We start from the raw sequence: 14,231 nt of genomic DNA on the forward strand, positions 1-14,231 counted from the left end.
CCAAAAACTAAACTAAACATGTATGTCCGTTTCACGATGACAGATGACCTCGTGACTGAAATGCAAAGTACTGAAACTTTGAATAACGAAATAAAATTACAGTGGAACCTCAATTTAAGAACTTTAATGGTTACTGAACATGGTTTGTAAACCCGAAAAGTGTGCATAGTGAAGCATAGTTGCATACAGTAATATAAATATAGTAGAGGTTACTGTGGTTTATCCGTTATACAGTCCTCAATTGAGCGGAATATAAGTTAGGTCAGAAAAAAAACAGAGGGTATTTCATCCCTACAAGCCTGTTTTGCAGGTTTCCCTGAATCCCCTGAAAAGCATGGAAACCTGCGAAACAGGCTTTCATGGATGAAATAGCATCTGTGTTTTTTCCTGAGCCTATGTCATCCCAACAAGCCTGTTTTGCAGGTTTCCTTGAATCCCCTGAAGAGCATGGTTTCCATACAGTGTTCAATGGAGCGGAATATAAATTAGGTCAGGAAAAAACACGGAGGCTATTTAATCCCTACAAGCCTGTTTCACAGGTTTCCCTCAATCCCCTGATAAGCAGGGAACAACACAGAGGCTAATTCATCCCTACAAGCCTGTTTTGCAGTTTTCCCTGAGTCCCCTGAAAAGCATGGAAACTTGCAAAACAGGCTTGTAGGGATTAAATAACCTCTGTGTTTTTTGTCCTGAGGCTATGTCATCCCTACAAGCCTGTTTCATATGTTTCCCTCAATCCCCTGATAAGCAGGGAACAACACAGAGGCTAATTCATCCCTACAAGCCTGTTTTGCAGGTTTCCCTGAGTCCCCTGAAGAACATGGAAACCAGTGAAACAGGCTTGTTGGGATGAAATAGCCTCTGTGTTTTTTCCCTGAGGCTATATCATCCCTACAAGACTGTTTTGGAAGTTTCCTTGAATCCCCTGAAGAGCATGGAAACCAGCCAAACAGGCTTGTAGGGATGAAATAGCCTCTGTGTTTTTTCCCGATGCTATTTCATCCCTACAAACCAGTTTTGCAGTTTTCCCTGAGTCCCCTGAAAAGCATGGAAACCTGCAAAACAGGCTTGTAGGGATGAAATAGCCTCTGTGTTTTTCCCGATGCTATTTCATCCCTACAAGCCTGTTTTACAGGTTTCCTTGAATCCCCTAAAGAGCATGGAAACCAGCGAAACAGACTTGTAGGGATAAAATAGCCTCTGTGTTTTTTCCTGAGGATATGTCATCCCTACAAGCCTGTTTTGTAGGTTTCTTTGAATCCCCTGAAGAGCATGGAAACCTACATAGCCTCTGTGTTTTTTCCTGACGCTATTTAATCCCTAGAAACCTGTTTTGTAGGTTTCCTTGAATCCCCTGAAGAGCATAGAAACCTGTGAAACAGGCTTTTAGAAATGTTATAGCCTCTGTGTTTTTTCCTGAGGCTATTTAATCCCTAAAAGCCTGTTTTACAGGTTTACTTGAATCCCCTGAAGAGCATGGAAACCAGCGAAACAGGCTTGTAGGGATGAAATAGCCTCTGTGTTTTTCCCCGGGGCTATTTCATCCCTACAAGCCTATTTTGCAGGTTTCCTTGAATCCCCTGAAGAGCATGGAAACCAGAGAAACAGGCTTGTAGGGATGAAATAGCCTCTGTGTTTTTCCCGAGGCTATTTCATCCATACAAGCCTGTTTTGCAGGTTTCCTTAAATCCCCTGAAAAGCATGGAAACCAGCGAAACAGGCTTGTAGGGATGAAATAGCCTTTGTGTTTTTTCCTGACCTTAATATAAATATATACTATATATATATATAAATCAAGGATGTCAAAGTGGTTTTCATTGAGGGCCACATGGCGATTATGGCTGCCATCAGAGGGCCACTTGTAACAGTGAATAATGGATGAATTTGCCTCTGGATTTCATTATTAATTATATAAATAGTTTTAAGTAGACTGTCGATTTTAAAGTAAAAACTTTACATTGACAAAATGTTATTGTAACATATAGTGGGTTGTTTGTGTTTTTTTAACAACATTTTACGGTAAATGGAAAAACGGTACCACTACATGGTGTAGTAATAAGTGTGACCAGTAGATGGCAGTCACACATAAGAGATACACATAGGCCTTCTCAATAAATGATACTAGCAGGTACCGGTAAGCAGGCAACACCAAAGCGTTGATGTTTCATTTAGAATATAGAACATTACACATGGTGCCCAAAAATCCGTCAAAATGTTTTAGTACGACTTTGGTAAGCTACGAAGCCGCACCACTTCATGGATTATCGGAGCATTACGGCTACCATAGTCAGACGTACTGTGCTTCAACATACAGTATCAATATGGTGTGTGTAAAGACCCCGAAATGGCACGTATTAGGAGACTTTATCTGGCGTTTTGTTTCGCAAAATGTATGCAAAATCACCTTGTCTTACCTTCTGGTACCTGCTGATGCTTATTCGGGATCTGCGTAAGTCCTGAAAATTTGCGCGAGTCCGCCATTGGTCAATAAGCTCCTTCTTTGTCTCCATCCTCTTGGTGTGAGGCGTTCATCCTCCGCTGTTATTTATAGAAAATGGCCTTCATTTAAGAGCTATTTACTTATTTTTAGTCATTGACTTACATCACAATTTTATTTTTTGGGGTTTCACAGAAAAAGTTGCCAGAATTTTTGTGTTCATTTTACATTGTTTTTTTACAACATAATATTGTTCATGGAAAAACAGTACAATTTTTTAATTTTTTATTATTCAAATTAAGCTGCCGGCTTTTTCCGTAAAATTCCCCCCCAAAAAACAGTGGTACTGTTTTTCCATTTACGGTAAAATGTTGTAAAAAAACCCCAAAACAAAACACTATTTCACAGTAAGATTTTGTGAATTTAAAGTTTTTACTGTAAAATCGAGAGTCTACTTAAAACAATTGATATAATTAATCATGAAACCGAAAAGGCGTTCACAAATCGAGGTTTCACTATATTAGATTGCAAATGTATTAAATTTGCCTGAACTTGCCAATTTGAATGTTATTAATGATCAATTATTTGATGAAGGTGAAACTCACCAAGTCTTTGGACTACTACCAATTTTGTGAAGAAATTCCTGTGCTTGATTTTGTAAGTCCGAACATTTTTGTACTTATACAAAATTGGGATTTCTGGAATACGGAGATTATAGACGATGCATTGATATTTGGACATACATGTCATTAAAGTCATTCAATCAACACGTTCATTGTAAATATTTGTGAACAATATCAGACTTTGATATCGTGTGGATGGAAACTAGGCTATCGTTTCCCTTTTTGCAGATTAATGCTGCTTGTTCCTGCAACTCCTGTTTGTTTGTTGTTGTTTTTAACTGCCAACCTGACTCATCCCATGCCTTGTAACTTCTCCCTTTTGTGTTCAAGCACGGAGTCAAACAATGTCTATCTAAAAAGTCTGATGCTTTGCCAAACCTGCAAGTTGTTCCCCACATTTAACAGACTAAAATACCTCAAAAAAGAGTTTGACTTTGACTGCAACTGATCTGCTTCTACTAATAACTGATTTGAGTCAATAGGCAAACTGTATTTGTAATTTGGCTCCAGTTTCTAAGGACACATGACAGTGGGTCGGGGTTGGTTTTTGCCTCGTCCCTCACTTAAAGCCTGAGTGAAGAATGCACTGCACTGCAAATTATATGGCCTTGATTTAAGAGTAATTTGTAGTCATTGACTTACATCACCATTTTAAAAATGTTAAAATCAAGAAAATAACTACTCAAATAAGATATTTTGCGTTTTTAAATACATATTGTTTAAAAATCCTGCTTAATTTACGAATTGCAAAATGTTTTGGTATGACTTTGGTAAGCTACGAAGCCGTGCCACTTGATGGCTTGTTAGAGCATTAAGGCTACCATAGTCAGATGTACTGTGCTTCAACATGCATGACACAATATGTTACTGCATACGTCAGCAGACTAATTAGGAGCCTTTGTTTGTTTACTTACTACTAAAAGACAAGTTGTCTAGTATGTTCACTATATTATTTAGGGACTAAATTGCAATAATAAACATATGTTTCATGTAGACTAAGATTTTTTTTGGTTTAAATAAAGCCAATAATGCAATTTTTTGTGGTCCGCTTTATTTAGAAAAGTATCGAAATACAATTTGATACCGTTACTATAAATGTTGGTAGACAAATTAGGAGTATTTGTTTGTTTATATACTACTAAAAGACAAGTTGTCTAGTATGTTCACTATTTTATTTAAGGACTAAATTGCAATAATAAACATATGTTTCATGTACCCTAAGATTTTTTTTGTTAAAATGAAGCCAATAATGCAATTTTTTGTGATCCCCTTTATTTAGAAAAGTATCGAAATACAATTTGATACCGTTACCAAAATATCGGTAGACAAATTAGGAGTCTTTGTTTGTTTACTTACTACTAAAAGACAAGTTGTCTAGTATGTTCACTATTTTATTTAAGGACTAAATTGCAATAATAAACATATGTTTCATGTACACTAAGATTTTTTTTGGTTAAAATAAAGCCAATAATGCAATTTTTTGTGGTCCCCTTTATTTAGAACAGTATCGAAATACAATTTGATACCGTTACCAAAATTTTGGTAGACAAATTAGGAGTCTTTGTTTGTTTACTTACTACTAAAAGACAAGTTGTCTAGTATGTTCACTGTTTTATTTAAGGACTAAATTGCAATAATAAACATATGTTTCATGTACCCTAAGATTTTTTTTGTTAAAATAAAGCCAATAATGCCATTTTTTGTGGTCCCCTTTATTTAGAAAAGTATCGAAAAGTATCAAAATACAATTTGATACCGTTACCAAAATTTTGGTAGACAAATTAGGAGTCTTAGTTTGTTTACTTACTACTAAAAGACAAGTTGTTTAGTACGTTCACTATTTTACTTAAGGACTAAATGACAATAATAAACATATGTTTCATGTACACTAACATTTTCTTTGTTAAAATAAAGCCAATAATGCCATTTTTTGTGGTCCCCTTTATTTAGAAAAGTATCGAAATACATTTTGGTACCAAAATATCGGTATCGGGACAACCCTACTTCATATAGTCGAAGTGAAGTGAAGTGAATTATATTCAACATAGCGCTTTTCTCTAATGACCCAAAGCGCTATATAAATATAGTTCAAGACTTACGGTCATTAGACAACATCACTGTACATCATAATGGCAAAAGATAATTTGGGAATGTCCGGCGGGCCAGATTGAAAAGCTTAGCAAAAAAAAAAAAAAAAAAAAAAAAAAAAACAAAAAAAAATTTGCCCTGGTCTGCTTTAGCCGTACGCAGAATTCTCACAGGAATGAGGAAAAAACCAACCCGCTGCACATTTCTAAGAGGTTGGAGTGAACTTCCTGGATCGCATGTTTGAATTATCCGTCATGTGCCAGCCGCGCTCCCTTCGCCACGTCCCCGCCTGCCAGCCGGCTCCAATTCGACTCCGAAGGCGGGGGGGCAAAAGCGGGCCGCCGCCTGTGATTGTTTCCTCCGCCGACAGGTCATAACTGCAGCTGTCAGCGTGTCGCCACGGGCTCCCACGTCGCCAATAAACGCCGACGTGGGAGCCGAGGCGCATCCTGGACAGCTCGGCGGCCTTCTGAGAGTGGCGGCTGCACGGCAACGCGAAGGGAGCCGCGCCGGGAGCATGCCGTGACATGTCGGGCGGGCGTCACGTCCTTCATCACTAACGCACACTTTCTGTCTCTTCTTGTGTCGTAAATGACCCCCTTCTGTCTCCTCAACCCAGGGATTTGAAGAAGGTCGGAGTGACAATCGCGGGACCACAGAAGAAGATCGTGAGCAGCCTCAAAGCCCTGGAATCGCACGCCAAGAACGGCCCGGTACCTGTTTAAAATGAACGACCAAACGGCGGGAGCGCGCTTCTACGCCGACCGCGTATCCATCGTCACGGCGGCTGAGGAGAAATTAATCAAACGAGGGCTTTTTTTTTTTTTTTTTACGGGACGAGACAAAGTCCTGGCAGTGAGAAGGGAGAAAGGTCCGACTGATCCATGCTGGAGTTGAGATGCCTTACAGACACATGCAGGAGCCCAGGACTAGGTTGCTGGACGCCATCGGGGGACGCTCGCCGGTCCCGGCACGGACAGCCGCCCCCAGCGTGGACCCCTACTGGGTCTTTGTCTGCACATGAACTCAATTTTGTCCCGTAGAGCCGTCACATGAAAGCAATAAACCTGGTGGTGGTGGTAGCCACGGTGCAGGTACAGGGCGCAATAACACCTTTCACACTCGACTTTATACCACGTATATGTGCCCTTCCATGTGGTGTTTGTGTCAGCCCGGAGACCTTTTGTGGGGAACAACGATCCCATCGATATTTTCTCCGACAAGCGGAAACGTGAGGTGAAGAAAGCAGAGGACCGGAAACTCTTAAAGGGGTCTTATTATAATTGTTTTTCTACAAAAAACAACACCAGTGAAGTCGGCACGCTGTGTAAAGGGTGAATAAAAAGAGAATACAACAAATCCTTTTCAACTTATATTCAATTAAATAGACTGCAAAGACAAGATATTTCATGTTTACTCTAGAAAACGTAATTATGTTCACACTGAGACACTTATTGTATTATCATTATCTTGGAATTTAATGGCAGCAACACATTGCAAAAAAGACATTTTTACCACTGTGTTACATGGCCTTTCCTTTTAACAACACTCAGTAAAGGTTTGGGAACTGAGGAGACACATTTTTGAAGTGGAATTATTTCCCATTCTTGCTTGATGTACAGCTTAAGTTGTTCAACAGGCCGGGGGTCTCCCTTGTGCATTGTCTTGCTGAAATAAGCAGGGGCGTCCATGCTAACGTTGCTTGGATGGCAACACATGTTGCTCCAAAAGCTGTATGTACCTTTCAGCATTAATGGCGCCTTCACAGATGTGTAAGTTACCCATGTCTTGGGCACTAATACACCCCCATACCATCACACATGCTGGCTTTTACACTTTGTGCCTAGAACAGTCCAGAGGATTCTTTTCCTCTTCGATCCGGAGGACACGACGTCCACAGTTTCCAAAAACAATTTGAAATGTGGACTCGTCAGACCACAGAACACTTTTCCACTTTGCATCAGTCCGTCTTAGATGAGCTCGGGCCCAGCGAAGCCGGCGGCGTGTCTGGGTGTTGTTGATAAATGGGATTTGCAAATTATTGTATTCTATTTTTATTTACCCTTTACACAACATACCAACTTCACTGGTTTTAGGTTTTGTACATGTAAAACACTTCTTTGAGGTATGTATCAGGGGTTATTTACCTTTTTGACACCGGGGCCCAATTTTCCCACTACAAATATTAACGCTGAATTAGTAATTTTGCTCTTGATTTGAATCAGATTCGATAATTAAATCTAACGTACGTACAGTTTAACAGAACAAAGCTTGTCGCATGATATAAAAGCGTGTGCTAATCACAAATATTTGTAAGACTTAGGTCAGGCTGATTACAAAATATTGTAAAGAATAATCCAATATGCTGCAAAAGAAGAGAAAACTGATGAAAAATAAAAGTATATACAATTAATTTCTGCTAAAATACATACATTCAAACTAAATTAATACGTAATAATGTGTCTGTTTTTTAAAGCCCCAATTAAGTACTTTTAGTTTTGGTGGAGTTTTGCCTGATTTAAGACCGCGTTGAGGACCAGTGCATAGCGTGGCAAATGGTCCGAAACTACTGTCATGTACATACAAACTGACACGACAACCACAATGATCCAGTAAGACTGATCTTTCCATATTTTACTCCAACTTTATGTTTGTGGTTTGCAGTCATCGCATTTTCTTTCTTTATGAAGTACTTTTCAGTTTGTTGCCCGGCTGCTCGTATCAAGCTGGTGGATATTTATTGCTGCCACGCACATTTCCGATAGCTAACATTAGCGTTATGAAATGAACCAAATATGAGTGATATTGTTATTACAAGCGCTAACGCAGGCGGACTATTTATTGTTGACACACTGCTGCTTCTGCTTGGTCTCAAACCTGCTAAAAGTAAAGAGATTATAATTCATGCATCTTTACATGCTAGTAGAAACAAACGTGGCCATGGACCGACAGGCCGGTCCACTTTCACGTCCCCCGTGATCGTGAAAAAGAAATAAAAAGATGCTAGTTGCAGCAAATGTTTTATTAACCCTTCGTGAGGATTGCGATTGAATCTTCATCTAAACGGAATTATGTGAGCGTCCCGTCGGTCGGCATCCCAGCAAGAGTGAAAATATTACAGTTACTTTTTGGTTAGTTTTTATGTTTAGCATCTATCAACACTGCTAATGCTATAGTGTCGCAATAAAGCTACATCCGTTTAGCACTCGGCTTCTAAAACGTATTGCTCGTCCTCTTTGTATTCGGGCTCAAAAATATCTGGATGATAACTTTCCACAAAGTAATCGTTGTTGGCTCTCACAGAGTCTGCTTGATTAGCATTGTTGTCGATGGGGAAGGGATCTGTGGTTCCTCCTCTACGTCTCGCGATCCTCATTAACCCTCAAAATGGCTCGGGAATCTCCGTGAGATTGATACTATTTTGACCATATCTATTTATCGGGAAACTTTCAAAGTCATAAATCCGACAAATACGATAATACTTCAACATTGAGACAACTTGTTTTTCCACTCTACTGCCACTTTAAATTCCAAACAGCTCATTTTTAAAGCACGTTTGGGAGAAACTTACTGGTCTTGCTTTCACGGTTTGATTTCTAATTGTGGGGACTTATGCAGATCCCAAATGAGGTACACACAAGGACATAATAGGACCCCTTTAAGAGAAACGCTGGAAAAGAGAAGCCGTGTTTGTCACACCTTTCCTTCAGACATTTTATTTCCCAATGGATGTTTTTTTGTTGTTGTTGTTTTCCCGCAGGTGTGTTTGTACTTTTTTTTCCAATTCAGCATCCACGCACACAAGTCCTAGTCAGTAGGCCGGGACCTCCTCTATAGGCCGAGATCAGACATTACAAACATAAGCCACGGGTATACAGTACAGGCCAAAAGTTTGGACACACCTTCTCCTCATTCAATGCGTTTTCTTTATTTCCATGACTATTTACATTGTAGATTGTCACATCAAAACTATGAATGAACAAACGTGGAGTTATGTACTTAATCAAATAACTGAAAACTTTTTTTATACTCTAGTTTCTTCAAAATAGCCACCCTTTGCTCTGATCACTGCTTGTTACTGTAAAGGAGTGTGTTTGTATGCCGGACATCAAACTTCTGGCTGTTTGAATTCGACCATATTATTTGCCAAGAGAGTTTACGTCTGTAATCTTCATCGGCGTGTACATCCCTCCTTCTGCAGACGAGGCTGCTGCTTGCTCGGCAACAGACCAAACACCCCGATGCCGTCGTTCTCACTTCGGGTGACTCTAATCATGCGTCTTTGGACTCAGTTTTACTTTAAAATGAACAATTTCCCTTATGGATCATTAAAGTTGGTCTAAGTCTAAATGAAATCATGCTTTATATTCTATTGTTTTCAAAATAGCCACCCTTTGCGCCGACTACTTTTTCGCACACTCTTGGCATTCTCTCCATGAGCTCCAAGATGGAGTCACCAGGAAATGGTTTTCACTTCCCAGGTGTGCTTGAAGCTCATCGAGAGAATGCCAGGAGTGTGCAAAGCAGTAGTCAGAACTAAAGGGTGGCTATTTTGAAGAAACTAGTGTATACAACTTGTTTTCTGTTATTTCACCTTTTTCTGTTAAGTGATCGTGAAAAAGACGCAAGTTGCAGCAACTTCTTTTTTAACCCTTTGTGAGGATTGTGATTGATTCTTCATCTAAACGGAATCCCGGTCGGCATCCCAGTGAGAGTGAAAATATTACAGCGCGTGTTTGTTTTATTATGGTATATTATGGTTAATTTGCATTTTTTTAGCACTTAGCAACAATGCTAATTCTATAGCAGGGGTCACCAACCTTTTTGAAACCAAGGGCTACTTCTTGGGTACTGATTAATGCGAAGGGCTACCAGTTTGATACACACTTAAATAAATTGCCAGAAATAGCCAATTTGCTCAATTTACCTTTAACTCTATGTTATTATTAATGATTAATGATATTCACACTTAATTGAACGGTTTAAAAGAGGAGAAAACACGAAAAAAATGACAATTGAATTTTGAAACATAGTTTATCTTCAATTTCGACTCTTTAAAATTCAAAATTCAACCGAAAAAAAGAAGAGAAAAACTAGCTAATTCGAATCTTTTTGAAAAAATTTAAAAAAGAATTTATGGAACATCATTAGTAATTTTTCCTGATTAAGATTAATTTTAGAATTTTGATGACATGTTTTAATAGGTTAAAATACAATCTGCACTTTGTTAGAATATATAACAAATTGGACCAAGCTATATTTCTAACAAAGAAAAATCATTATTTCTTCTAGATTTTCCAGAACAAAAATTTTAAAAGAAACTCAAAAGACTTTGAAATAAGATTTAAATTTGATTCTACAAATTTTCTAGATTTGCTAGAATATTTTTTTTGAATTTTAATCACAATAAGTTTGAAGAAATATTTCACAAATATTATTCGACGAAAAAACAGAAGCTAAAATGAAGAATTAAATTAAAATGTATTTATTATTCTTTACAATAAAAAAAAAATAATTTACTTGAACATTGATTTAAATTGTCAGGAAAGAAGAGGAAGGAATTTAAAAGGTAAAAATGTATATGTGTTTAAAAATCCTAAAATCATTTTTAAGGTTGTATTTTTCCTCTAAAATTGTCTTTCTGAAAGTTATAAGAAGCAAAGTAAAAAAATTAATGAATTTATTTAAACAAGTGAAGACCAAGTCTTTAAAATATTTTCTTGGATTTTCAAATTCTATTTGAGTTTTGTCTCTCTTAGAATTAAAAATGTCGGGCAAAGCGAGACCAGCTTGCTAGTAAATAAATACAATTTAAAAAATAGAGGCAGCTCACTGGTAAGTGCTGCTATTTGAGCTATTTTTAGAACAGGCCAGCGGGCTACTCATCTGGTCCTTACGGGCTACCTGGTGCCCGCGGGCACCGCGTTGGTGACCCCTGTTCTATAGTGTCACAATAAAGCTACATCCGTTTGGCCCTCGGCTTCCAAAACTTATTACTCGTCCTCTTTGTGTTCGGGCTCAAAAATATAAAGCAGTAATCCGAGCAAAGGGGTGGCTATTTTGAAGAAACTAGAACATGTTTTCAGTTATTTCACCTTCTATTTTCTCAAGTAAATAATTCCACATGTATTCATTTATAGTTTTGATGCCTTCAGTGACCATCTACAATGTAAATAGTCATGCAAATAAAGACTTTACATGTTCTTTTATTTCCACAGCTTCCCTTAAAAAAAACTGCTCATAAAGAAAGGGATCCCCCGCCCCTTGAACGCACCTTTGAATTCATATGGTGAAGATTGTAGCGATACATCTGCATGTATTCTGGTCTAGTACACACCTGACCAGGACTCTGAACTGGTACCACTTTATACTTTTGGATGAAATCCATTCAACTACAAGCGTGCAGTAACCATGCACTTAGTACACAATGTGTGAGCACTTTCCTCCAGTCGGGAATTTCCACCCGTCGACGGGAGACGGGAGAACCCGGCCGTGTTCTTGCGTTCTACCTGTGATCCGATGAGCTTTTGTATATAACGTCAACCATCGTAACCATGCAGCAACTAGCCAGACAGATTTTGCAATATGCCATCCCTCTTTGTACAATTTTTTTTGGTTTTTTTTGTATGTATAAAAAGAATAATGACATATTGTGTAAAAGATTTTAGTTACAAAAGGACAAGAAATCATCTGTATTATACTTTATCTTGTTTGGAATTCTATTCTGTTTTTATTTTCTACAATAAAAGTTCAACTGTGGTTACATTATTATTTATTTGTTAACATTATACAGCACAGTGACATTTTTTTTGTGTGTGTTTTTCTGTCCTTGTTGGGTTTTTTTTTGTTTTTTTACTTGATCAACCTGGGACAACAGTACTGTTATGCACCCCGTGGGATCCAGAACCCTTGGTTTCTGTCTGAAGACTGACCTGTGTGTTTGTGTGAGAGTTTACGTGTTCCATTGTAGATGGCCTTGTCGACTAATGTAAAAGGATTTGTAGTGGAAACATTTATATTTTTATAATAAATATTCTCAAAATATTTTCCAAAAAAGGGAATGATGATAGACCTGTTTCTGTGTTTTTTGTTATTTTACAGTTGTATATTTTGAATGATAATTGTGAAGGTTAAATGTATCCACTAAATATATATATATATATATATATATATAACTTCTGGCTGTTTGGAATTCGACCATATTATTTGCCAAGAGAGTTTACGTCTGTAATCTTCATCGGACTGTACATCCATCCTTCTGCAGACAAGGCTGCTGCTTGCTAGGCAACAGACCAAACACCCCGATGCCCTCGTTCTCACTTCGGGTGACTTTAATCATGCTTCTTTGGACCATACTTGCCAAACCTCCCTATTTTCCCAGGAGACTCCCGAAATTTCAGTGCCCCTCCTGAAAATCTCCCGGGGCAACCATTCTCCCGAATTTCTCCCGATTTCCACCCGGGGTGTGCCTTTAAGGCACTGCCTTTAGCGTCCTCTACAACCTGTCGTCACGTCCGCTTTCCCTCCATGCACACAGCGTGCCGGCCCACTCTAATAATATATGCGGCTTTAACACACACATAAGTGAATGCAAGGCATACTTGATCAACACTGAGGGTGGCCGTATAAACAACTTTAACACTGTTACAAATATGCGCCACACTGTGAACCCACACCAAACAAGAATGACAAACACATTTCGGGAGAACATCCGCACCGTAACACAACATAAACACAACCGAACAAATACCCAGAACCCCTTGAGCACTAACTCTTCCAGGACGCTACCAAATACACCCCCGCTACCACCAAACCCCACCCCCCCATCCCCGCCATCTCTCTTTTACTTGAAATGGGAATTTTTGGGCACCTGATTCGACCCAATTCTAAAATAGGTTACAGGTTAAACATTTGTATTTCTGGTTGCATGGAGATAACCTAAAAAACATATTTGAAATATTGATTTTTATTTAAAAAAATGTAAATCCTATATTATGTGTCGATTTTTAATCAGGATTACTAAAATTGCGATTCAAATTCAAATCGATTTTTTGCGCAGCCTTCATTTTTAATAATTTCTATGAGTACTTTTTGTTCTTATGCTCAATTTTTGTGTACGTAAAACCATCACTTGTTTGAATATGCAGTTGTAACAGTCAGCTGGGATAGGCTCCAGCTAGGTATAATTTTACATTTTAACTACCGTATTTTCCGGACTATAAAGCGCACCGACATATAAGCCGCACCCACTAAATTTTGGAGAAACATATATATAAATACATATACATATACAAATATATAAATACATATATGCATATACATACAAATATATATATATATATATATATATATATTTATATATATATATATATATATATATATATATATATATATATATATATATATATATATATACACATATAAGTAAATACATACATATATATATATATATATATACATATATATATATATATATACACATATAAAGTAAATACATACACATATATATATATATATATATACATATATATACATATACATATACATACATACATACACATACATACATACATACATACATACATACATACATACATATGTATATATATATATATATATATATATATATATATATATATATATATATATATATATATATTATATATATAATATATATATATATATATATATATATATATATATATATATATATATATATATATATATACACATATAAAGTAAATACATACATATATATATATATATATACATATATATATATATATATATACACATATAAAGTAAATACATACACATATATATATATATATATACATATATATACATATACATATACATACATACATACATACATACATACATACATACATACATACATACATACATACATACATACATACATACATATGTATGTATATATATATATATATATATATATATATATATATATATATATATATATATATATATATATATATATATATATATATATATATATATATATATATATATATATATATATATATATATATATATATATATATTACAGTTGCCGTTTTAAG

The 14,231-nt window shown here is 36.8% G+C and overlaps 1 protein-coding gene across 2 annotated transcripts in view; it reads left to right on the top strand.

Moving 5' to 3' along the window:
• The window catches only part of LOC133663175 (ephrin type-A receptor 3-like), a 52,295-nt gene extending 41,676 nt beyond the window's left edge, over positions 1 to 10,619 (top strand). For both annotated transcript variants that reach the window (XM_062067455.1, XM_062067454.1), the window contains one exon: positions 5,768 to 10,619. Coding sequence is in view for 1 of the 2 variants with exons in the window: in XM_062067454.1 (XP_061923438.1) it covers positions 5,768 to 5,873 (106 nt within the window). In the remaining variant the exon portion in view is untranslated. The remainder of the gene's footprint in view (positions 1 to 5,767) is intronic.
• Positions 10,620 to 14,231: the final 3,612 nt, after the last annotated feature.

This window comes from Entelurus aequoreus, linkage group LG13 (assembly GCF_033978785.1).
Source record: "Entelurus aequoreus isolate RoL-2023_Sb linkage group LG13, RoL_Eaeq_v1.1, whole genome shotgun sequence".
Lineage (NCBI taxonomy): Eukaryota > Metazoa > Chordata > Actinopteri > Syngnathiformes > Syngnathidae > Entelurus > Entelurus aequoreus.